The 25,443-nt window shown below is 49.4% G+C and overlaps 1 protein-coding gene across 3 annotated transcripts in view; it reads left to right on the top strand.

The window, feature by feature from the left end:
- The window catches only part of ACOT7 (acyl-CoA thioesterase 7), an 84,845-nt gene that overhangs the window by 42,891 nt on the left and 16,511 nt on the right, over positions 1-25,443 (top strand). For all 3 annotated transcript variants that reach the window (XM_060259042.1, XM_060259041.1, XM_060259043.1), the window contains 2 exons: positions 897-983; positions 16,326-16,442. In XM_060259042.1, coding sequence (XP_060115025.1) covers positions 897-983; positions 16,326-16,442 — 204 coding nt within the window. The remainder of the gene's footprint in view (positions 1-896; positions 984-16,325; positions 16,443-25,443) is intronic.

Below are 25,443 nucleotides of genomic sequence, written 5' to 3'. Positions count from 1 at the left end.
AAACAGACCTCTCAAATCTCAAGCTGTTAAAACGATGCAATCCACACGGGATATGGGAAAGTTTAAATGTAGGGGGCGGGAACTGGGCTGGTACTGCAGGCACTGAATTTCCAAGAGAGCTGGCATTGAAGACTTTGGCCAGGGTTAGGTCACTTCAAGCTCTGCTGCTTTTAGAAGACATTGGATCAGGACTCGGTTCACTTCTTCTGTCGGCTGTGATGCTACTTGGACATATAAGGCCTGTTTAACTCTTCTGACATGCCCAGGGCTGAGCTCTGATGTCACCCCAAAAACCTTCAAATGGTGGTCATTGAGCTTCACAAACAGGATCTGGTTTTGTTGACTTGGCTGCCAAGTCTGCTGTGAGTTCCGGGTGGGCAAAGCTCGTAGGGTCAGAGTGCGCGTGTCGAAGTCCTTTTTAAGCAGTGGTTTTCAAACCTGAACCCTTCCCACGCAATGAACCCTTTTCACACAGATTTGCTTGCTGGCCACTCTTCTGCGCCCATTTGAGAAGTCTCGTGCATTGTGAAGCAGTCTGGGACATGTGCAGGACACAGACTTGGTTCATGCGGAACATTGGTTTGGCCTTTTAGATTATTGCAGAGGTGCCCAGTACTGCTCTGGAATGAAATTGCAATGGCAAAATCAGACAGCAGTATCTTTTAGAGATGCTTGCTTGCCACTGTGTGTTTTAACAAAGACCTCCAGCCTCCCTAGGAAGATGGTTCAAAAGCCACTGCTTTACGGAGAGACTTCTCATCTTATTCCATCTTGCAGGTTTAATGTGAAGTATCCCTCTGCAAGCTGCTTGTAGGTGTGAGTTGGGGAATGCCTTCAGTCAGGTCTTGAAATACCACCTCATAGTCTGTAATTTTTTCCCACTCTCCTTGCTATAGAGCTGTATACTGTTGGTCACAGTCAATCCAGTTTGATCCACCTTGTGGGACCATCTGACTGCACTATGCATGGATTTGTCCACGGAGGTAAGTTGTTGTGGCGTGTCCTGCTTGGCTTTAATATGCCACTTAGGTGAGAACTGTGAATTTGAAAGATGCCTTGCCGTTCCGTCGAACCATTCCTGTACTAGACTCTTGCTAATTGATTACATGCAGCCTTGTTCTTATTTGCTTGCTTCTCTCTTTTGCACAGCACTCTCACTTGACAGGGTTTTTTTGTGCTATAGAGATCTCAGATAGTAGCAGCAAAACCAGAAGGGACTCTGGGGCTTGAATTGGGAACTTTCAGGAATTAGACCTACCTTGATTCAGGTTCAGAAAGTAGAAGAGTTGGTGGCGGCTACAAGCTTCAAGAGGGGATTGGATAAACATATGGAGCAGAAGTCCATCAGTGGCTATTAGCCACAGCATTTTGATGGAACTCTGTGTCTGGGGCAGTGATGCTCTGTATTCTTGGTGCTTGGGTGGGGGGGGGGCAACAGTGGGAGGGCTTCTAGTGTCCTGGCTCCACTGATGGACCTCCTGATGGTGCCTGATTTTTTTTGGCCACAGAGTGTTGGGACTGGATGGGCCATTGGCCTGATCCAACATGGCTTCTCTTCTTAAGGGGATGGTGCTGCATCGGACCTCATGACTGGTAGATGGGCAGTAGATCGGTGGGCTCCATCCTGCCCAGTTCTCTGCTGGGAAAGAAAGAAAGGAGGTAGTCTCCCTTAAACACCATGAAAACCATGTAAGGGATCACGTGATCTGTCTATACAAAAGCTCAGTGAGACAGTAGTAAGAAGGAGTGCTGGCCAAGATGAGGTGAAAATGCTAACCTGATGCATCACAGTATCTTCCTCCTGCTCACTCCAGCTTCCTAATCTTCCAGCTCAGTCCACCGAACAATGAGAATCCTGATTTGAGGAGCTGCTGCTTCTTGGTCTGGATTTAGGTTTCACAGCCCAGGGCCTCTGGCAAGCCAAAAGAAGCCCCTTGAAAAACCTAATGAAGCTTAATGTGGAATTTTGGTGGCTTTTTGTCTTGGCAATCCAGTTGCATTGGCCGGATGGTTCCGTTACGTTGCGCTGAAGGCTCAGCCAAAACAATTCAGCAGGGCAAATATGCTGGGCAGCCGAATCATTCCAAATGTCCCAGCAACATCTGTCGTCCTTTGCAAAAGTCTCATTTGGCACTGGGATTTCCCCCCCTCCCCCAACCACAGTTCAGCGTCTCATTGCCAGCCATGTTAACGATGCGCAATTTCCATTGGTGCACCCACACGAGCTGTGGTGTATGCGCTTGTAGTTTCTAGTTGGACAGAGTCCTCCATGATTAGCCATGACAGGTAAATGGCTTGCAGAGGGTTGCGAGAGGAGAAACGAACTGAACAGCCATCCAGAGGTAGCAAAGTACTGCAATTTTCTCATTTACCTGCAAAGAGGAGTGACAACATGTGTTGGGGGATGAAATGGGGCGCTCTCAATTGGAGTCGTGGTTTGGTAATTGCCAGATGCTTTTTTGGACGCTTCCAGCAGCTGAGCCTCACTGCGGCGACCGCACCTGTGACCGTTCGGCTGCCTTGATTCCTTTTCTTTTGTGCAGAAATGTTAGCTGGAAGGCCCATGGGGAGGGGAGATCGTGCCCAGTCGCCTTTGTTAAGGCTGCAGGAACGGGAGCTGTTTTGGCCCCCTTTTGAGATCATTGCGTTTTTGTAAGATCAGATCTCTGTAGAAGAGATGGGGGGGGGGGAAGGAGCAAATGGCAATGAGCTCAGATGCCAAAAGAGAGCACCTGAGAGCCGGTGTGGTGTATCAATTAGGGTGTCAGACCACGATTTGGAAGATCCAGGTTCGAATTGTGACTGCCACGAAAGCTTGCTTGGGTAACTTTGGGCCAGTCTCAGCCTAACCTACCCGACGAAGTGCTTGTGAGGATAAAACAGAGGCAGGGAGAACGTTGTAAGCCGCTTTGGATCACCACTAGGAAGAAAAGCAGGGTATAAATGAAGTAAATAAATAAAGTACGAGTAAACATACTAGGTTCAAAGTTGCCAACACAGGCTGTTTCCACAGGGATGCTTTGTTTTGCCTCAGTTTCCATCCAGCTGTGCTGCTCTGGAGGAGTGGCCCCATGATGCTGCCCTCTATTTGTCCTCTTCTGGGGCTTCCACCTGCTTCGTCACAATCTTTTCACAAGCCTGGTTGGATAAGCTTCTTGGCCATTGCAAATGCCTTCTGCGTTTGTGGCATCAGCAAGAGCCACGCAGAGTATCGTCCCTGTGTGGAAGGTGCCATAATGTGACTTTCAGTTGAGGAAGAGTCTGTTCCTGTTGCCTTCATCAGAGTTGCTTGCAAGGTCACAGCAACACAAGAATCCACGGGCATTAAACCAACTGCCTGGGAAGGACTGAGCAGTCTCCCATTCCAGCACTAACCAACACTGGCCCTGCTTAGCTTCTGAGATCGAATGAGACTGGGCATGCCTGGGTCAGGAACAGGCTATGGGACCCACTCAGAATCCATAGGGGCTCTGGGGAGAGCAGTTCTTGCATCCTTTTTGAAAAGCCGAAAGAACAGTGCAGCTGCAAACATAACCATGTAGGACGTTCCACAGGTTTGGATCAATGGTGTCAAGGGCCTCGCTCCAGATGCCTTCAGTTTGCATGTGTGTGTGTGCAGGTGGGGGTGTCAAGAAGAAGAAGGCGATGATGATGATGATGATATTGGATTTCTATCCCACCTTATATTCTGAATCCGAGTCTCAGAGTGGCTCACAATCTCCTTTACCTCCCCCCTCCACAGCAGACACCCTGTGAGGTAGGTGGGGCTGAGAGAGCTCTTTACTGCAGGACAACTCCTACGAGAGCTATGGCTAACCCAAGACCATTCCAGCAGCTGTAAGTGAAGGAGTGGGGAATGAAACCCGGTTCTCCCAGATGAGAGTCCTCACACTTAACCACTGCACCAAACTGACTCTCTCAGCCCCACCACCCACCTCACAGGCAAACAGTAGCTGGCCCTGCATGGGAAGAGATGGTCCCTGAGGTCCCAGGCCATAAAGAGCTTTAAAGGTAGTGCTTGCGTGGCCTTGATGACCTTATGTTGTTTACTGGCTTTATGGAAGTGGTAGTTGGCTGGTGGAACTCATTGCTACAAGATGTAGTGACAGCCACAGACTTAGATGGAATTTAAAGGAGGTTGGACAGGTTTATGGAAGACAGGCCTATTGGTAGCTACGATAGTCCAGTGGGACTGCCAGGTTCAGTGGCAGAATGCCTAATTGTCTGATGCTGCGGAACAGTCAGTGGTGGGAGAACCATGGTGTATGGGTCTTGCTTGGGAGTTTCCCTGTGGTATGTGACTGGTGGAAATGAAGTTCTGGATGAGATGGCCCATTGTTCTGATCCAGCAAGGTTACTCCAATGGTTGATTATGGTTCTTATCTGGTCTTTCCGTCTAAAGTCAATAGCTTCCCTGCGATTGAAATGGCAAAGTGACCCAAGCTTTGAGACAGGTTCCTGTATCTGGAGATTTGTTGCTTTGCTGTCCCAGATGATCATTTGCTAACTGGCGGGGAAATGAGAACTGCATTAAGCACACAGATCTGCTGTGATCCATTAGGCCTAATTGTGCGGAGTGACACTGATTGAGACGGCAAAGAAGATTAAAGCGCGGACCAGAAGGACTAGTATGAGAAGCGGCTCCCTCTTGCTTCCGCTCCCATTCCGCTGACTGAATGCCACCGCGTTCCCTGCCGTGCAGATGGCAATGGTGTGCAGTCTGTGGCTTTGCCAGACTCCAAAACGGAGCGGTCAGAGAAAGGAAGGAAAGGATGTTGCCGGCAGGGCATCGCCAACCTCCTGCGTGGGATTTGTGTTGTTCTTTGCAGAGCCTGTCATTGTAACAGAGTAATGTTGGGCCTTCCGCCCGCAGGCCCCTATCCCTCTCCAAAACAAACATCTAATTGGAAACTCAACAGCAATCCAGGTGTAATTAACAACTGGGAGGGTTGGAGGCAAACAGCAGCATCAAGAATAGCCCTGCCACTGTGTTCTATTTTTAAAAGGCAGCGCGAATCACAAGCTCTCGGAGAGATCCCACCAAAATCCCAAGGTATATGAAAAGCTGTTAGTGGCGCTGGATGAGAAGCTCATTCTAAATTCTGCCACAGCCTTGAGCTGCAGAGGGAGCGGTCGCCCTGGCAGCCCCTAGCGGCAGAGAGAGCTAGAGGAGCTGCTCCTGGAAGAGTCCTGTTTTGAGAAGGATTTCAGTAGGGGAGGCAGGCGAGTGAGAGTGGAGTCTAAGCAGCAGCAGCAAGAAGCAGGGCAGAAAGCGGGGGGAAGCTGGGGAAAGGGTACCAAAGTGTTGCACGGTAGGTGCAGAGAGGACCAGGGAGTTCTAGTGATTAAAATGTGGAACTCGCTGCCAGAAGATGCGGTGGCGGCCACAGGCGTGTTGTTGTTCAGTCGCACAGTCGAGTCCGACTCTTTGCGACCCCATGGACAAAAGTCACGCCAGGCCCTCCGAAGTCTGCTCAAATTCGTGTTTGTTACATCAGTAACGCTGTCCGGTCATCTCATCTTTTGCCGTCCCCTTCTTCTTTTGCCTTCTGTCTTTCCCAGCATCGGGATCTTCTCCAGGGAGTGCTCCCTTCTCATTTGGTGGCCAAAGTATTTGAGCTTCAGCTTCAGCATCTGACCTTCCAGGGAACAGTCAGGGTTGATTTCCCTTAGGACTGAATGATTTGATCTTCTTGCAGTCCAAGGGACTCTCAAGAGTCTTTTCCAGCACCACAGCTCAAAAGCATCTATTCTTCTACACTCGGCCTTCCTTATGGTCCAGCTCTCACAGCCATACATTACTACTGGGAATGCCACAGGCGTAGACAGCTTTAAAAGGACATTAGATAGATTAATGGAGGAGAAGACTATCAGTGGCTGTGGGGAACCTCCAATTTCAGAGACACTAAACGTCTGAACCCCAGAGCCAGGAGGCAACACCGGGGGAAGGTCTTGACCTCTTTGCCGTGTCATTGGCCATCCAGAGTAACTGGATGGCCACTCTGTGTGGCAGGATTCTGGTCTAGATGGACTGCTGTCTGGTCCAATAGGGCTCTTCCAATGCCAGTTGGTGTAGTGGTTAAGTGTGCAGACTCTTATCTGGGAGATCCGGGTTTGATTCCCCACTTTTCCGCTTTCATCTCCTGGAATGGCCTTGGGTCAGCCATAGCTCTGGCAGAGGTTGCCCTTGAAAGGGCAGCTGCTGTGAGAGCCCTCTCAGCCTCACCTATCTCAAGAGGGTGTCTGTTGTGGGGGGAGGAAATAAAGGAGATTGTAAGCCACTCAGTCTCTGATTCAGAGAGAAGAGCGGGGTATAAATCTTCTTCGTCTTCTTCTTCTTCTACATTCTTAAGCTGTTCCCAGTTGTACAGGGGTGGGTGGAGCAAAGTAAGGGAGCAGCCGCAGCTCGTGAGACCAGCTCCAAGGCTCCCTGCCAGCTGAGACTTCCTGTACACAATGACAGATGAAACAGTCGAGCTGTCAAGCAACCTGGATAAACAAGAAGATCCTTTTTTTAAAAAAAAAAATTTTTAGAAAGTGAAATGCTCTACTTGCAGGCAGATGAACCGGGGACTCCAGTGGTGCTGGTGGAAAGGAGTGGTTGCTATAGGAACTCCTCATTATCAAGTAGCTCCTCGGTTATCTAGGCCCATGTAATTAAAAGCTCTTTGGAGAAACAGGGGCCCTTCGCTGGTATCAAGCCATGCATTCAAATGGAAGCCTTTTGGTGGCAGCGTTATGGCCACGGTCGGAATCGTCCTGCTAACACTCTTCCTCCCTCTCGAAGCACTTGTCTGAACAATCGAAGGCTGAAAAGTGGGGACTCTCAGCTGCTAACCGTGGAACTGGCTTGTTGAAAAGAGGTTGCTTTGGCGTGGGGTGTGGCAGTTTTAGTGGCTTGCGTTTGGCGTCTGTGCTGTTAACTACTTTGTGCATTAAATAATGGGGAAGTGATGCATGCATGTTACAAGTCCGTAAGATAAAGGCTTGTGTGTTTGCCTGCCCTATCCCCACCACTAGAGCGATAAGAGTTCCGTATCAAGCTTACTTAATCGGCTGCAATACAGGCTTGTAAACAGCCACTTGCCTGGTCTGCTGCACAGGGTCGTGCCTTGGAGCAAGGAAGCTTTATCAGATATCCTATACAAAATGATTCATTTTGTCGATTCATGTGTAATCTAGTGCCTGGTGCACAGCATTTCCCCTTATGTGCCTGCCTGTGCTCTGTGAAACCCATTTGGGCTGCAAATCTTTTTCTTTTGGTGGTGGTGGAGGAGAAGGAGAAGACAAAGAAGACTGCAGGTTTATACCCCGCCCTTCTCTCTGAATCAGAGCGGCTCACAATCTCCTATATCTTCTCCCCCCACAACAGACACCCTGTGAGGTGGATGGGGCTGAGAGGGCTCTCACAGAAGCTGCCCTTTCAAGGACAACTCCTGCAAGAGCTGTGGCTGACCCAAGGCCATGCCAGCAGGTACAAGTGGAGCAGTGGGGAATCAAACCCAGTTCTCCAAGATAAGAGTCCGCACACTTAACCACTACACCAAACTGGCTCTCTTGGTGTAAGAGAGGGTCCCTTTGGACTGCCTGAAAAGGCTATGCTGAGGATCAGGAATCTACTCATATAACAGCCAAATGGGATGAGGAGAACTTGGTCAAGTTCAATGGGGAAAGGTGGCTTGATCTAACCTGTGCTTCTGTCTTGCCATAGCAATTCTCAGAGGGGGGCACTCCCTTGAAGCCCCACTCACACATGCACCCATGAAGCTGCCTGGGGCTGAATCAGAGCATCGGTCCATCAAGGTCAGTCTAGTCTACTCAAGACTGGCATTGGCTCTCCACAGTCCGAGGCAGAAGCCTCTCACATCACCTCCTACCTGGTCCTTTTAACTGGTGATGCCAGGGATTGAACCTGGAACCTTCTGCATGCAAGCGGAGGCTTTTCTGCTGCGCTATAGCCCCTCACCCCACTTACCTCTAACACAGGCGCAATGCAAATGTGCTTTATCGTCACAGCATCCCGGGTGTGAGATCTGATCCCAATTTCCCCCAAAAAGGGACCGGGAAGGGTGGTGGGGGGTATCTTTGTTAAATTAACTACAGTCCAGCATTCACACTGTGGCAGGCTTCACGTCCCCGGCTCCCCCCCCCCCAGGCTGCCATTTCCTAACCAGCTCCTCATTGCTCTTGTGATACATGCAGGGCCAGCCGTTCCCCTGGGTGGTGTGATTAATTGGCCATTGCACGTTAGCAGGGGGGTGGAAATGGATGCCACATTTTAAGTCCCGCCTGTGTAAATCGGGGTTAATGTGATTTCATTTGTTACTGACAGGCTAGCAATAACGGAGCAGCAGGCGAGAAGAGAGGAGCACTCAGAGATTTCTCCTCCCGAGTCGGTTAGGAGGAAATTGTTTGCTTGCACTCTGGGCTTGTGTGTGCGTGTGCGTGTGTAGCTCCTTGTAGAGTGCAAATCCAGGGTTGATTGACTGGCAAAACATCTCTTCTAACACAGATCGGAGACCTGGACCAACGGAAGCTGCCGCACTTGCTTGCAGTCCGTTGCTATCAGTGCTGAAAGCCACTTTGGACTTTTTTCTTCTTTTTTTTGCAAAGCAAAGCGGCTTTTAAGTAAAGAAATAATAATTAAAGCCTCGCGCAGGGCTCCCAGTGATGATGGCAGAGGTGTCAAGTAGGAAGTGTTCATAACTGGGAAATCGTTACCTGTGCCTGTGTGAGGCCGGGATAGGTGAGGTCCCTGTCCTCTCTTGGAATCTAATCTCTGGAGTGCAGTCAGTCGTTTGCAGAAGATGTGTGCAAGAAAGCAAGACCTGGCCCATACTTTGTTGTGCATTGGTGCAAATCCTAAAAAGGAGAGATGGGAGGAAGAACTTCAGGGTGAGAAGCACAAGCGCACACCTTTGGGATAAGTGCCAGAAGATTGTTCAAAATGCATTGAATTAATCCTGTAATAAAAATTGCCTGTTGTTGGCCCCACTGATGGACCTCCTGATGGCACCTCAGTTTTTTGGCCACTGTGTGACACAGAATGTTGGACTGGATGGGCCATTGGCCTGATCCAACATGGCTTCTCTTATGTTCTTAGGCTGGTCCATGAGGTACCCTTTTTTCCCTTTTTTTTTTTTTTTGCAGAGGGGGTTTTGCACATGGGCAAACTTTTGCAGCTCCCCCCGCCCCCCCCGTTCATTATTTTGTTTCCAAACACACAAAACAACTTGCAGCTTACTGTCCTCTGTGCTTTCACACGAACAGACAGACAAAAACCCTCTGCCTTTTTCCTTTGTTCCGTCAAATTAACAGAAAGGAAGGGCGGGGGGGAACCTATCCTGAAGTCACTTTCCTGGCAAATGGATATCCTACAATTTGGTTGTCATCTGCAAAATGACAAATCTCATTTTCTGATACTGAGCACAGAATTACCGAGAAACGTCTTGGTAATTATCCTTCATCTTTGGGTGGCAGCCAGAATTGTCTATCAGACGAGGTGTCTGCAAACCCTCGGGGGGGGGGGTGCGGAAATAGATGGAAATTGGGAGGACAGGGGAAGGCTGCAGGTGCTGCACTTAAAGCTGGGTGTCCTTGTGGAGGGCCTCTGGCTGCTGACTGGCCTTCTGTGAAATGGGTGACTGGTGGATGAGTCATGGGGTGGGAAACCTGTGTATATGTTTGCACCCATGGATAAGAAGAAGACTGCAGATTTATACCCCGCCCTTCTCTCTGAATCAGAGACTCAGAGCGGCTTACAATCTCCTATATCCTCCCCCCACAACAGACACCCTGTGAAGTAGGTGGGGCTGAGAGGGCTCTTCCAGAAGCTGCTCTTTCAAGGACAACCTCTGCCAGAAGCTATAGCTGACCCAAGGCCATTCCAGCAGCTGCAAGGGGAGGAGTGGGGAATCAAACCCGGCTCTCCCAGATAAGAGTCTGTGCACTTAACCATTGTACCAGAGGACAAAGAGGTCCTTTGTGCTTCAAGGAAGGTCCATGCAGGCTTCCTGGAGAAGACCAGGGCCGTTTTCGCACTCACGTTTTACTGGCGCCATGACCCTCCTGACGCCGGCGAATCTGCATGGATTTCGCACCAGAAGCGCCGGCGCACCCAGAAGCGCCGGCTACTTCCGTCGCTAAGCCAGCGCAAACGCAAATCGCAAAGATGCAGGAAAACGTTTGCGCTGGCTTAGCGACGGAAGTAGCCGGCGCTTCTGGGTGCGCCGGCGCTTCTGGTGCGAAATCCATGCAGATTCGCCGGCGTCAGGAGGGTCGTGGCGCCAGTAAAACGTGAGTGCGAAAACACCCCAGGAGAAGAACCATTATGGGCTGCATGATCCACATGGCTCTAAAAAGTTTGCAGGGCCTCTGCCCTGATGGGTTCTCTGCTGCAGTGACACAAGAGGTGCCATCCTCTTAAACCATTTTGTTCTTTTTCCAGCCCACATGGCAGGTGCAAATCTGGATGCCTGGAATTCAGGCCTGCCCTGTTGGTTTTCAAGGTCTTTTGTGGTGCAGTGCAGATCATCAGTTCATCGAGGTCTGTTCTTTTCTACTCAAACTGGCAAACTGCCTTGCACATCTCCTACTACCTGCTCCTTTTAACTGGAGATACTGAGGACTGAACCTGGGGCCTTCTGCATGCCAAACAGAGAGACTCTTTCTCTGAATTACAGACAGTAACTCTGTATGACCCTTAGAGTCATTGTGGTGTAGTGATTGAGCGTTGGACTAGCATGTGGGGCACCCAGGTTCAGAGCCAGTTTGGTGTATTGGTTAAGAGTCCAGGTTCTTATCTAGGAGAACCGGGTTTGATTACCCCGTCCCCCCACTCGTCCAGTCAGTCACAAGTTCTCACAGAGCTGTTGCTGTCCAGAGCAGTTTCTGTCAGAGGTCTCTCAGCTCCACCTACCTCACACGGTGTCTTTGTGGGGAAGGGAAGGGAGAGGAAATTGTGAGCTGCTATGAGACTCCCAAGTGAAAGATGGGGTATAAATCCAATCTGTTCTCTTTTTTTTCAAACCCCCCCCCCCCATCTGCCATGGAGGCTTGATGGTGACTTTGGGCCAGTCACGTGCTCTCAGCCTAGCCTACCTCACAGGGTGGTTGTGAGGATGAAAGGGTGGCAAGCAGAATGGACGTTAAGCCGATTGGGGTCTCTGTTAGGGAGAACTTCAGGGTTTAAAGGAAGACAATAACATTTTCCCATAATGCAGAAAATTGTTTGCCCCATGTTGGGAGGAAGCATGCACTGTGGTCATGTGACCTTCATGCTTTATCCGATGGGTGGTGATGTCATGACACAAGGTCTTGCATGTTGGGAAGGGGGAGAAATGTAGCTCCCCCCACCCGACCCTGTTGCTTTAAAAGCAGCAAAAGGAGCTAGAAAGGAAGTCACGGTTTTTGTGAGCGTGAGCTTGCCAGGGTATTTTTAGTAACTGTTAGCTATTCTGTCAGTAGAAGCTTGCGACGCTGCCCTGCTTCAGGCCAAGCGGGGCTGGATCTCGACGGAATACGCCGAAAGCGATGTGGTATAATAAACCGAATTCGACAGACATCTTACCGCTAAACCTAGAGACGGTTTATTCGGTGGCACATATGGTGTGTAAGGATAAGCCCCTGATGCCCACCGCATGGGTCTTGGGAGAGGGGAGATGGGGAGGTGACCCTGTGGTCATGTCACCCCGCTCTGTTCATCTTGGCTCTGATGCTCTACATCACGCTGAACCCCGGCTTCTGCTGTGGCCCTCTGCACCTTGGCTGCCTCCTTAGCATCCTCTTCTTCGGACCCTTTTCTCACCGTGGAAGCCTAACAGCTGAAGGCCCCTCTTTGCGCCTTCTGATTTTGCTGTTCCCAGTTCCTAGAATGTCAGTTTCCCTCTCCGAGAAGTAGCTCAGCCTGTCTCTGCAGTGACCAGGGCCTTGATTATATGCAGATGTGTGGGGGCAAGGCGGTTTAATGCTGCGGGTAAACTGGACTTGTATCTCTTTGGACTGACTGCAAGGGGGGAGGGCCACAATTCTGGAGCGTTCTCTGTATTAAAAACTCCCTGCAAGTCGAAAACGAGCGTTGCAAACAAAGAGGGGAGCAGAAGCTTTCTTCCTGTGGGGCTAGATTTCTGCTTGCCTGGAGGCTGTCCGGTGCATTCAGAGGGCAGGCCAGAAGGGGATTTGGTACACATTACTTGGCACATCTCAAGTATACAGAGTCCTGACAGACACTGTAGTCCACGCTGTTCCCTTGCCTGTTTCTCTGGCAAGAGAAGGCCTCTCGTGGATGAACTTTATAAACATATGGAGCAGAACTCTATCAGTGGCTATTAGGCGCAAGGTATAGAGGGAGCACTATGTCTGGGGCAGTCAGTGATGTTCTGCATTATTGGTGCTTGGGGGGGTGGGCAACAGCGGGAGGGCTTCTGGAGTCCTAATCCTGCTGGTGGACCTCCTAATGGCACTTGGGTTTGGACCACTGCGAGACACAGAGCATTGGACTGGATGGGCCATTGGTCTGATCCAGGGGTGGCCAAACTTGCTTAAGCTTAGGAGAGCCAATTTGGTGTAGTGGTTAAGTGTGCGGACTCCTATCTGGGAGAACCGGGTTTGATTCCCCACTCCTCCACTTGCACTTGCTAGCATGGCCTTGGGTCAGCCATAGCTCTGGCAGAGCTCGTCCTTGAAAGGGCAGCTGCTGTGAGAGCTCTCTCAGCCCCACTCACCTCACAGGGTGTCTGTTGTGGGGGAGGAAGATAAAGGAGATTGTGAGCCGCTCTGAGACTCTTCGGAGTGGAGGGTGGGATATAAATCCAATATCTTCATCTTCTTCATCTTAAGGTTAGAGCCACATAGAATATACACCAGATGTTTGAGAGCCACAAGACATGAACGTCAGATGCTTGAGAGCCGCGTGGAAGGCAGGAAAATAAATGAAGGAAGAAGAGACTGGTAGAAAGAAAGCAACTTTTAACTTTGAATGAATTCTCCAAGCCACCAGCTGGCTTGGAGAAGTGATTTAAAGAAAGAAATGCCTTTTCCAAGCTGGCTGATGGGGTGGTGGGGGCTTCGAGAGCCACACGATGTGTGTGAAAGAGCCACATGTGGCTCCCGAGCCTCAGTTTGGCCACCCCTGGTCTGATCCAGTGTGGCTTCTCTTATGCTCTTACATGGACGCTGTGTGAGCTGCCAACACCAGAGTTTCATTCCTGAGGGCTGTCAGGGAGAGGGGAGGGAAAGAGCGTATCTTCTTAGGAGAAGGCATAATGCTCCTGCCGAACGTCAAAGCAAAAGGCTAAGAACCAGCAAGACATGTGCATCTAAGCTCCCTTTTCCCCTCTGATTGAGGGTGGGTGGGTGGGAATCACACTGTCCCATTTGGTAGTGACTTCGGGTCATCATTGCCCATCCAGATAATTCTGTCTTCCCTCCCCACTCTTGAAATCTGAGCTGTAGCACCGAAATGACAAGCATTGCATCTTTCCCTGGTAATCATTTTGTTTCTGTCAACAGACTACCATGACACGGGCTTCGAACTGCCAGGAAATCTGTCACAAAGGGAGGAGGAACGCTGATGGAATGCCAGCTCTGCCTCTCGGGCAAAGTTCCTCCTCCTCCTTTTGCCGGCGCTTCGCTCCCCTCTCCTTCTCCCCCCCCCCCCCCATTCCAAGCTGTCCTACCTGCAGTGATGAATGTTCTGCTTGCCCTGCAATACTTGCCTTGCCTGAATTGAGTAGCAGGGTTCGCAGCTGAATTGGGGAGGGAAGGGAGGGGAGAGTTCCTTTCATGTTCCGCAACCTTGCAGAAAGCAGCGATTGAAGCCTGGAGAATGAATGCAAGTTGCCTTTGATCAGACACTGTACTAAAAAAAAAATCCCATTTCCCACAGCCTTAATATTTGATTGCCGTTAATGCTCTTGTTAAAACCACCGATGCTTTCTTTGAAAGCTTAATGACTGCCTTAAGTTGTCAAATCCAGCAGTTTTGTAGTTAAGATACAGTCTTTTCTCGAAGTCGGTCACGGGCCGCTCGGGACAGGTTTTGGCGCTCCAAGGGCTGATGCACCAGGGCTTAAACCCGCAGGGATGGTGCAGTCCCTAACCTGAAGCCCAACTTGTTCAATCTCCTGAGCTTAGATGTGTGGGGCAACTCAGTGGGGATGGAAAGATTCACCCCCCAGGGCTGGATGAGCAATTAGGCCAAGTAGGCACTGGCCTATGGGCCCCCATGCCTTTAGGGACCCTGGGCTGGCTCCCCTCCCCCAGTTTCCCCCCTGCTTGCAGCCCTCCCAGCCTCCATGTGCAGCCAGCAACTGAGCCACTCTTTGCCCAGCTTTCCTGGTGCAGCTGCTGCTGGCGTCACCAAATTTGCCTCTTTCTGCCCTACAGTTTTGTCAAAGGGGCTTTTGGGAAAGTGCCTGCAGGCTGCAGCAGGGGCACAGGCAGTGGGGCAGGTGCTCCAACTCTGAGATAATTTGCAAGGGGGCCGCCAGGATTTTGACTGCCTAGGGGCCTCCACAGGGTTTAATCCGGCACTGTCTCCCCCTCCATGTATGCAAAGGGGAATGGTCTGTTGTATAAGTTTCAAGGTGGATGGCAGGGCAAGCCCTGGTTGAATTTAATCGCCAGGGAAAAGTTATTTCAGGGAGAGGCTATGTGGTTTGATGCTTTTGTCACTCACGCAGTTGACTTGCCAACATGGTGGAGTAAATGTAGCATGTAGAACAATGTCGGTGAAAGAGTGTTGCAGCCCAGAGGTGTTATTGACAGTTTGCAAATTTTGCAGAGGAAGGGATCAAGTACCAGTGTCCATAAAAGCACCTGCCCGATCAACAGTACCTGGGCCTTTGAATCCAGCAAGGGTGAAGGCTTGGGAATGCTCAGAACACAATGAGACTTCTTGCTGCTTAGGAACTACAGGGCTTAATTTAACATTAGAGGCTGAAATGATTCTGCCCCCTTCCCCAACTTGTCTTCGATGTCACACTCTAGCACAGGGGTGTCAAACATGCTGCCTAGGGGCTGAATCAGGCCCCCGAGCGACTGGCTGTCATCTGCTTCCTTCTCCTCCTTCTCTCTTGCTTCCTTCTGCATCACAGCTTGCTTTGCCAGGCTTGCTCAGTCACACAGGAGCTAAAGAGCAAAGCCTCTGCTTTCTCCAATGGCTGACTCCTCGGGGAGGAAGGGGGAGGGATAGCTTGCTTTGCCATGCTCTCTCAACTGCACAGCAGATCTACTGAGCCAAGCCTCTCTTCCTTCTATTGACTGAGGCTCCTCCCCCTCCTGGACCTCTGGGGAATGAAAGAAAGAGACAGAGCTTTACCCGGTTCCCTGGATTGCACAGGAGAGATACAAAGAAAGCACTTTTAGGACCAACGAGTGCTAATGTTTTAAGCATGTTTTATGTTTTTAAAAAACCCCTTTAACTGTGTTTGCCTGTATGCTTTAAACTCTGCTACCTGGCATTATATTTTATGACCCACCTGGTCCAGCCCATCAAAGTCGCTTTTATGTCAGATCTGGCCCTCATAACAAATGAGTTTGACACCCCTACACTAGCAGTTTGCAAGTTCAGCTGGTTGCCAATTGGAGCCAAAATGTGAACCGCTGGTGAAGGGCATTGAAGTCCTCCTTTCTGATATTTCACCAAGCATTTTCAAGCCTTTTTTTATAGTCTTAACAGCTAGGAACTGGCGAGGTTTTATTTGTCTGTTTTTGACTAGTAATTGTGTGTGTGTGTGTGTGTGTGTGTGAATGAATGAATGGATGTGTGCGTGCGTGCGTGCCTGGCAACCATGGCCAACTTCTGGCCAACATTTCAGAGAGGCGGCTTTATATTGCCTGCCTCTGCGTTCAGTCTCTGGTATTCCTTGGAGGTCTCCCATCCAAGTACTTGCCAGGGTTGGCCCTGCTTAGCTTCCAAGATCTGGCGAGATCGGGATTGTCTGGGCTATCTAGGTCAGGGCTGAACTTGCTAGGTTTTAAAGTTAATCTGCAATTTCCAGGCAGTTGAATTCTGCAGGCAGTATCAATTTCTGCTCTTGCACAGGTCAATTACAGAATTCATTCAGCAGCCCTGAATTGGGTTACCAGCCAAGATTCAAGTAGGCCCCAGAGAGAGCAAGTTTCTAGTTTTCAGTACAGAGGAGAGCCTTAAAAACGGCTAACGTGCTAAAGATCTAAAATCTAGATGGTGGTATGGATAGCCCATAGCTTGCAGAGATGAGACTTAGCATTCCTTCATCGCACCTGTAGGTTTGCTGCGGCTAGCAACAGTTGACTTGGCCAACTAACACCTGTCTGTCTGGTCTCTTTTTTTTTTTTTTGCAGGCGTCACGATGAAGCTGATGGACGAGGTAGCTGGAATTGTTGCCGCTCGCCACTGCAAGACCAACATAGTCACAGCATCGGTGGATGCCATTAACTTCCACGAGAAGATTAAAAAAGGTACATAGCCAAGTCACACAGCTTGGGTAGCAGGGGGCGCGTTTCGTCCTTGCCTTGCAGATGCCGCATCTTAGCTCGGCTGCGCTTTAATCTGCTGACTGTGGGAATGGGGGAACATCTGAACCGTGACTTCAAGTACAAGAAACTGCTGGGCCGATCTCTACGCTCACGTCCCGTACACAGCACCTTGGGCACGGCTGACTGTACTCTAACTTGGAGCGGGCAGAAATGCAATCTAGCTTTTGTTCTTCATCTCTGCTCTTTGGATTTCTGCCTTGTCGTACAAGAGCATGAGACAAAACTATACCTGGTGTCAGAGCTTTTTTTGTAGCAGGAACTCCTTTGCATATTAGGCCACACACCCTGATGTAGCCAATCCTCCTGGAGCTTAACGGGCTCTTAGTGCAGGGCCTGCTGTAAGCTCCAGAAGGATTGGCTACATCAGGGGTGTGTGGCCTCATATGCAAAGGAGTTCTTGCTACAAAGAAAGCCCTGCCTGGAGTTAGAATGCTGTGGTCTGTCTCTTCCCGGGATTCGCAGGCATATAAAGCTAAACTTGGGGATGGGGAGAGCCCCCGGCTTCCAACAGAGCTGTGTGCATTTCATGCTGCACGCAACAAAAATTCCATGCCCTCCCAAGCCCAGTCCTGCACTGAGAAAAACTCCCCTGCTGCCGCCTGTATAAATTGTGATGTAGATTAATCATGTTTTCCATCGCTTCTCTTTATTTTGCATAATTTATTACGGCTTTGCAGCTTCCAGGGAGGAGCTAGGAGCGATGGAGGGCATTGAATCCCCAGCTGCTGGAAATCGTGTTCAGCTGCTGCTCTGTGCTGTTAACGCTTCGCTCGGCATCACCCACATGCTTTCCAGCATATCATTAGGGTTGGAAACATCCCCCCCCCCCCAACAAACAAACTGGAAAGCTGAGATTCTCGGGGTGTTGAATTCCACACCCCGTATTGTATTCTGGTTCTCCCCACCACCGCCTACCCTGTGCTTCCATAGAATAACACGACACACAAAGTTCCAGCTTCTGGGCCCAGATCAAGGTGCTGCCTTTGATCTTAAGAACATAAGAACACAAGAGAAGCCATGCTGGATCAGGCCAACGGCCCATCCAGTTCAACACTCTGTGTCACACAGTGGCTCAAACCCAGATGTCATCAGGAGATCTACCAGCAGGGTCAGAACTCCAGAAGCCATCCCACTGTTCCACCCACCCCCCGCCCCCAAGCACCAAGATTACAGAGCATCATTGCCGCAGACAGAATGTTCCATCTATACCTTTTGGCTAGTAGCCACTGATGGACCTCTGCTCCACAGGTTTATCTAATCGCCTCTTGAAGCAGTCTGTGACTGTAGCTGCTCCCACTTCCTGTGGCTGTGAATTCTACCTTTAAAACCGTTTCTTGTTAAGGACCTTCCAGTTATACATGAATGCTTGGCCCTCCCCTTAAGACACACATACATTGCCAGAAATCTGTGGGGAGGCCATGCTCAGAGGCCAGCGTGGTGTAGGGGTTACAGTGCCAGGCTAGGAAACGAAGGCACAAATCTGCACTCATGCCATAGCAGCTTGCTGGGTGACCTTGGACTGGTCACACACGCTTAGTTGACATCCCTCACGGAGTTGTTGTGAGGATAAAGTGTAGGAGAGGGGCATGAGCTGCTTTGGGTTCCCTCTGGGGAGAAAAGCAGGATATAAATAAACAAGTAAATGAATAAGTCAAAGAAGAGGGCTCCCAGAGAGGTTAAAAGGAACATAAACAAGGCTTTCTTCTGCTATTGCTTCAAGGCTCTAGGGCAGGGGTGGCCAGACTGAGGCTTGGGAGCCATGTGTGGCTCTTTCACACATATTGTGTGACTCTCAAAGCCCCCACCACCCTGTCAGCTGGCTTGCAGAAGGCAGTTGTCTCTTTAAATCGCTTACCCAAGTAAAGTCAGCCAGCAGCTTGGAGAATGCATTTAAAGTTAAAGTTGCTTTCTTTCTACCTTCCTCTCTCCCATCTAGTTTCCTTCCTTCCTTCCTTCCTTCCTTCCTTCCTTCCTTCCTTCCTTCCTTCCTTCCTTCCTTCCTTCCTTCCTTCCTTCCTTCCTTCCGCCTCTCAAACATCTGGCATTCATGTCTTCTGGCTTTCAAACATCTGATGTTTATTCTGCATGACTCTTACGTTACGCAAGTTTGGCCACCCCTGCTCTAGGGAGAGTTCGTGGCTGATCTATACAGAAGGGTGCATCTCTGGCAGTTTTAGGCAACATATATGTGTAATAGGCATGTTTCCAAATCAATACTTTGTTATTCAGCAGTTTTGTGACATCTTCATATTCATTTATGTAAGCATTTCTCGGCTGCTTTTCTCCCCGGAGGGATCCAGAGAAGCTTACATATGTGCCGCTGTTTTTATTCTCGGTCGGGCTTTGTTCATGTATGCATGAGCTCTTTCTTCGTTAAATCTCTTGAGCATTGCCAGAAAAGGCAACAGAGAAGTTAATAACTAACTGTCCAAGTTCTGCTGTCTGATCCTGTGAGAAGTGCGGAAGGAAAGCAAGGCCATTCTTGTTGCCCGTGTTAAGGACGTGGGACTGTCAGCTTCACCTCAGGGTTCCAAGTCCCACCGCCTGTGGCATAGCGTATGGTCTACATCTGCAGTTATCTCTTCCATCATTGCTGGTATCCTGTTCCTTATCTTTTTGGCCCACTGGAACAGAGTCAATTTCCAGCAATAGAGAGCCAGTTTGGTGTAGTGCTTAAACGTATGGACTCTTATTTTGGAGAACTGGGTTTGATTCCCCACTTCTCCACTTGAAGCTGCCGGAATGGTCTTGGGTCAGCCACAGCTTTTGTAGGAGTTGTCCTTGAAAGGGCAGCTTATGGGAGAGCTCTCTCAGCCCCACCTATCTCACAGGGTGTCTGTTGTGTGGGAGGAAGATAAGGGAGATTGTAAGCCACTCTGAGAGTCTGAGATTCAGAGTGAATTGCAGGCTCTAAATCCAATATCTTCTTTTCTTCTCCCGGAATATAAAGGCAATGGTTCCCTTTATCCCCAGCATTTGATATTCAGTGGTACACTGCCTTTGAGCATAGAGGTTTTATTTGCAAATCTTGGCAAATTGCTTAGAGACCCTTTGTATTCACGAACTGTTGATTTAATGTTGAGCTTTTGGGTAACTGGACCTGGAAGCTCTTTGAGGGTAATTCTGCTGCCTTTCTCCATCAGCAGCAGTGACCCAATCAAATTTGGTTCAGAGACAGGGCGGAATCATCCCCTACATATACACCCCATCCCCCACATATACACTCCAGGGCAACTGGAGAAAGCAAGTCCTGGGCCACAGGTGGCCAAACTTGTGGCTCTTCCACACATACTGTATGACTTCTGAAGTCCTCAACACTGGTGGCTTAGAGAATGCATTTCAAGTTGCTTTCTTTCCACCCCTCCCTCCCCATTTATTTTCCTTCCTTCCTTCCTTCCTTCCTTCCTTCCTTCCTTCCTTCCTTCCTTCCTTCCTTCCTTCCTTCCTTCCTTCCTTCCTTCCTTCCTACCTACCTACCTACCTACCTACCTACCTACTTACCTACCTACCTACCTACCTACCTACCTACCACTGACTTTCATGTCTTGCGGCTCTCAAACATCTGACGTTTATTCTACATGGCTCTTAGTTAAGCAAGTTTGGCCACCCCATTCTAGACATTGACTCAAGAGGCTGCCTGTTGCAGTTCTGCATTTGTGCTTCCACAGGGAAGCTCAGTGCTTCCACAGGGGACTACCTTTACTTTTTGGTCAAAGGAGCCTTCAGTTACTTATTTATTTTTGCCATGCACAGTTTGAGAGAGACTTAAGCAATCTTGAAGCTGTGACCCTTCAGGAGCAAAGCAATAAAGATATTCCTGGGATGGAATCCTTCACAGTTGCTCTGAATCTGACTCAGTACCGTTTAGCCCTGTGCGGCAATCCAAGCGCTGCTGTTCTGGCAGCTAGGCACAGCGACTTCTAAGGACTGCATCGGATTAAAGAAGGTTTTTAAAGCTTGATGAGAGAGACGGAGAATGTGGGTCAGAGCAGCTTACCCCCAAGTGGAGAAAAACTGTCTCCCAAGAAACCGACTTTTCCAGTTCAACGCTCTGTTCTTGACGGCAGTGGAAAAATCCCACAAAAACCGGCGGCGGTGGCAGCAGCAGCAGTTCACGGTGTCCCTCTTTTTCATTCTCTTCCCTTCCTTTCTATTGAAGCTACTGCTTTCATGGCACCGTTTGGGGCAATTGGAGATCTGCAGCTATCTAGTAACGTGATACAAAACCTCCCTCTTGTTTGAATAGAGAATGGATGAGAGCGAGACAGCTGTCTTGAGGACCAGCCGCAGTTTTTCATGACTACAAGATCCACTTTGGCAAACATTTGGTGGGTGAAATGGTTCAGGGTATGGTTTTCCACAAGGAGGGGCCGTGGCTCGGTGGAACTCTATGAGTTTAGGATTCTATGATTCTAATGCAGAAAATCAGTTTGGGGACAGGGCTAAGCCAGGATTAAAGGTCTAGTGTGGAACTGGCCTATGTTGAGAATTCTGGGTTCAAAGTTTTGTAGCTATTTACAGGGTGCTTTTTTTGTAGCAGGAACTCCTTTGCATATTAGGCCACACACCCCTGATGTAGCCAGTCCTCTTGGAGCTTACAGTAGGCCCTGTAGGAAGAGCCCTATAAGCTCTTAGAGGATTGGCTACATGAGGGGTGCGTGGCCTAATATGCAAAGGAGTTCCTGCTCCAAAAAAAGCCCTGGCTATTTAAAAACTTAATTTTTTAAGCCGGTGTTTGTGTGATTCAGCTGAAGCCTCCCCCATGCTCTTTGTTCCAAGCTAAAATCGCTCAGGGAAGCTGTGATGGGGAAATTTATGTTTCCCTCCTTGATGCCCACAGCCTTTGTCTGAAAGGCATGTCCAAGAATGAATATGTTAAAAATTACTAGGTGCTCCCAACACAAAGCACAGTACAAGTCTGGTGTGATGTTGAGACAATCGCAACCCTGCTAACTCTGGGCTTCCTTGAACTGTCCTGAGTCATGCGCATCTTCCCTGGGCCTGTCCTGACAGCGATCCTTTCTCATCAGTCCCGAATTCAAGGAACTCCTCCTATGTGCTCTAGCTCCCCTCTGTTTTTCTGATTATTCTTCACAGAGCGATCTTGCAGAATCTTGCAAAATCCCCGCCCCCCTAAAGACATTCAGTAGGACTGGGAAAGAGTCGAAAGCAAGCACTCAAGAGTGGAAGCCTGAAGATCATGTCAGAACAGAGAGCAGGATGCAACATGGCTGTCGGAAAGGCAGAGGCAAACAGTTCCTAACAAGCAAACCGCAGAGGAGGTGCTGAGCCGGTTGAAGGAAAGGCTTTAGATAACTTTATGGAAGTATAAATCCAATACGAGTCTTCACCCAAGGCGTTCCTCATTTGGAGGAGAAATGTTTAAAAGCCAACAAGGAGATGAGGAATTATTGTGCCACTAGCAGGTCAACAAATATGGACTACAGGCTGTTGCAGCAGATATAAATTGGGCATGCCGGGCTCCATCTGCTGGTGGTGGTGGTGGGGGGGGGGGGGGACATACTGCCTCCGGCCAAGGTATTTCCAGCCAAAATATTTAGTCTTTCCCCACACTTCGCTCCGTGTAGCTGGATACAGAGGTTTTCACTTCCCTATCCGAATCGTTAGAGTGTTCATTAACCTCGAGGGCCGCTTCCCTGAGCCTCATGGTTAGTGTCCAGAGGGCAGCCCTTTCAATTGGTAGAAATGCAGCTTGCGCCCCGCTGAGCCACGCAAAAGGTTCTGAACATTCTTTCTCAGGGTTGGGTTTTGGGGAAGCAGCGGCAGCTTCCTTTTGCAGCCTCCCCCACACAGGGCGCACAGCGAGGAATAATTGCTGCTTGTCTGTCCCTTTCCCGAGGCGAATTGGTACCAGAAGTGACAGCTCACCAGCTGCAAGTGACTGGGGTGGACAGCTTTCGCAGCTGAGTTTAAAATTACATGAACCCTGCGACTTGCCTCTTTTTCTCTCTGTCAAGCCTTTTACCACAATGGTAAATGGGCATTTGGGCAGAGAGGCACGCGACGTCGGGCACAGCCAGCTAGGCGGAGGTCCCGTGGGGCCTTTTCTGCTCTGAAGTTAATAAAATGTGAGCATTTTCTCTCCTCGCAAGCTCGGCTTGCGCCAGACTTCGGTGATGGGGAGAGTGGTGTTCGTGGGCCGTGTTCCTGGTGATACGGGTGGTGGTGGGGTGTTTGATGTGAAGGAGTTCCTTTCCCGGCGTTTTCATCCAGTCCCTTTCTGTTAGCGAGTCACTAACAGTGTTCCCTCTAAGCTGAGTTAGTGTGAGCTAGCTCACAGATTTTTAGCCTCCAGCTCACACATTTTTGTCTTAGCTCAGGAAGGATGACCCCAGAGCACACTAATTTATGCAGTAGCTCACACTTCCGGCTTTTTTTTTTTAACATCTTTTAAGATCGCTATAGCGCTATAGCGACGTATCACAACAGCACCACCATAGGGATGGCTGGGCTCCACTGAGATGCCAGAGATCGCCGCCGCTGAAACTTGGTAACAGGTGCCCCATTGGATACACAGTTCAAGCGGGAGATCAGGGCACCAGGCATTGGTCTGTCACCTGTTGCTATCACTTCCATGCCCACACGGGAGTCAGGGGAATGTGATTGGTTTGTAGGTTTCTCTGAGGCACATTTTTTTTGGGGGGGGGGCTTGTCGGATTGTCTGGTTTAATAGGTTGGTGAGTGGTGTGTCAGGAATTGTGAGGATGTGTGGATCAAGAGGTGTAGCTTGGAGCGAGCAGGAGATTCTGGATCTCCAAGCAGTATGGGGAGATGATGAAATCCAAAAGTCTCAATACTGTTGTGATGGAAACCATGACTATTAGAACAATAGAACTAATAGAACAATAGCCTTCCACACAAACCATTCACCAACTACAACCCTCAGAAATCTGTGGCTTCCCCCCCTGACATTTATACCTGCTGCAGCTTGGCACAAGTCACTTTCCAGCCAATAGCCTGTGGGCATGGATGGGTGCACATCAGGCTGGGTTAGCAACATCTGTCTCACCAATCACTGTCGGTCTGTTCTCCCGCTGAAACCTGCTGACCTATGGGCAACCCATCTCCAGGTGGCAACAGCCCCCCCCCCCCCCCCGCCAAAAAATGTACCTCAGAGAAACCTACAAACCAGTCACATTCCCCTGATTCCTGTGTGGGCATGGAAGTGATAGCAACAGGTGACAGACCAACGCCTGGTGCCCTGATCTCCCGCTTGAACTGTGTATCCAATGGGGCACCTGTTACCAAGTTTCAGCAGCGGCAATCTCTGGCATCTCAATGGAGCCCAGCCATCCCTATGGTGTTGCTGTTGTGATACGTCGCTATTGCGCTATAGCGATCTTAAAAGACGTTAAAAAAAAAAAGCCGGAGATCGTGTGACAGCGGGTGAAAAAGGGCGTGAAAATGGCGGGCGCTGGTGGAAGCGAGATAAAAGCGGAACAGTGTGAAATGGCTCGCTTCAATCGCGGAACCCTACCGGGAAAAAAAACATGTGTCTGAAAACTCCCATCCCTGTCTCGGATTACTGCAAGGCGGCACAATACCGACTCCATTCCGGTTTCCACTGGTAAGTTTGAAAAGGGCCATAAATAACAAACTTCAATCACTCTTCCGCACACACATAGAGAACTCCTGACTGGTGTCAGTATTCTCCCTCACAGACCCTTTCACACTAGCTATCTTCCAGGACTCACACCCCTCTAAACAGCTGCGTCTCAGCCCCACAGCTAATCCTCTGGTCTGAGTTTTGGGTACCTCTGCTGACCCCCAGAATCCAGTTCTCCCCTCAGAATGTAATTGTGTGATCTAGTTTGTACTTGGAGATTGCCTGATGCGCTGGCAAAATTTCCCTCAGAGAGTTTCAAACCATCTGAAAACTCCCTTTTCCAGACAGAGTCCACTCAACTCTGTCTGCCACAAGGAGCTCAGCCATTCTGGCAGCTCTCAGCCCCTCGTCCAGTTGATTTTACAACTGCCCGGCCTAAGCCCACTATCTTCACTTCAGACTGGTATTCTGAAGACTTCTCTCGAAGACCCCCTGGCTAAGACTGAAAATCCTGAGGTGATTTTCTGCTGAGGAAACCTCCAAAGTATACTTTTCTGTTGCTTGGGCAACATTCCAGCCAATCGCTGCAAGCCTGTTTCTTAGCTACGTCTGTTACACCCTCTTCCCCGGTAATGGACTTGACCGTGTTGTTTATTTATCAGATTGACTTTACCTTCACTTTTTAAAAGGATGCATGCCATATTTAAGGGGAAAGGCAGGAGAGCAATATTTTAAAGTAAATTCAAAGAAAGCGAATCTCAAAAGCATTACGGGCGACCAATAGTTTCTTGTCTTCACAACTGCATCAACAAGACACCTACCGGTAGTGTTTTGATATTATATTGGAACTGTTTAGGATTCCCATTTCCTTCTGCTAAGCAGTGCAATCTTGAAATCACTTCTTGGAACACTGTCTTGGAATGCTGTGCTGCGTTGAATCCACATTATGCACAGTATTTTGCATGTTTTTCTTCATGTTTGTGGGGGCCTCACTGATCCCAGGGCCCTTCCAGCGAATGCCATGTTTTAAACAAAGGATAGCGGAAGAAGGGTTTTTTCCACCTCTGACTACAGTGCATACAGCCCCCTTACATAGAATCATAGAGCATCATCTAGTTCAAGCCCCTGTACAATGCAGGAAATTCCTAAATACCTCCTCCACACACACCTCCAGTGACCCCTGCTCCAGGCCCTGAAGATGCTCCCCCCCCCCAAAAAAAACCCCTTCCAGGATCCCTGGTCAAACTGGCTTGGAGAAAAATTGCTTCTTGACAGGGTACAGATTAGGGAGAAACTCTTAAACCTTTATGGTGTTCGTTTAGTAAAAGGTTGGTTATGGCTACAAATATGTACACT

Source organism: Heteronotia binoei, chromosome 18 (assembly GCF_032191835.1).
Source record: "Heteronotia binoei isolate CCM8104 ecotype False Entrance Well chromosome 18, APGP_CSIRO_Hbin_v1, whole genome shotgun sequence".
NCBI classification, from domain to species: Eukaryota; Metazoa; Chordata; class Lepidosauria; order Squamata; family Gekkonidae; genus Heteronotia; species Heteronotia binoei.
This window is presented reverse-complemented; position numbering and strand designations above follow the sequence as displayed.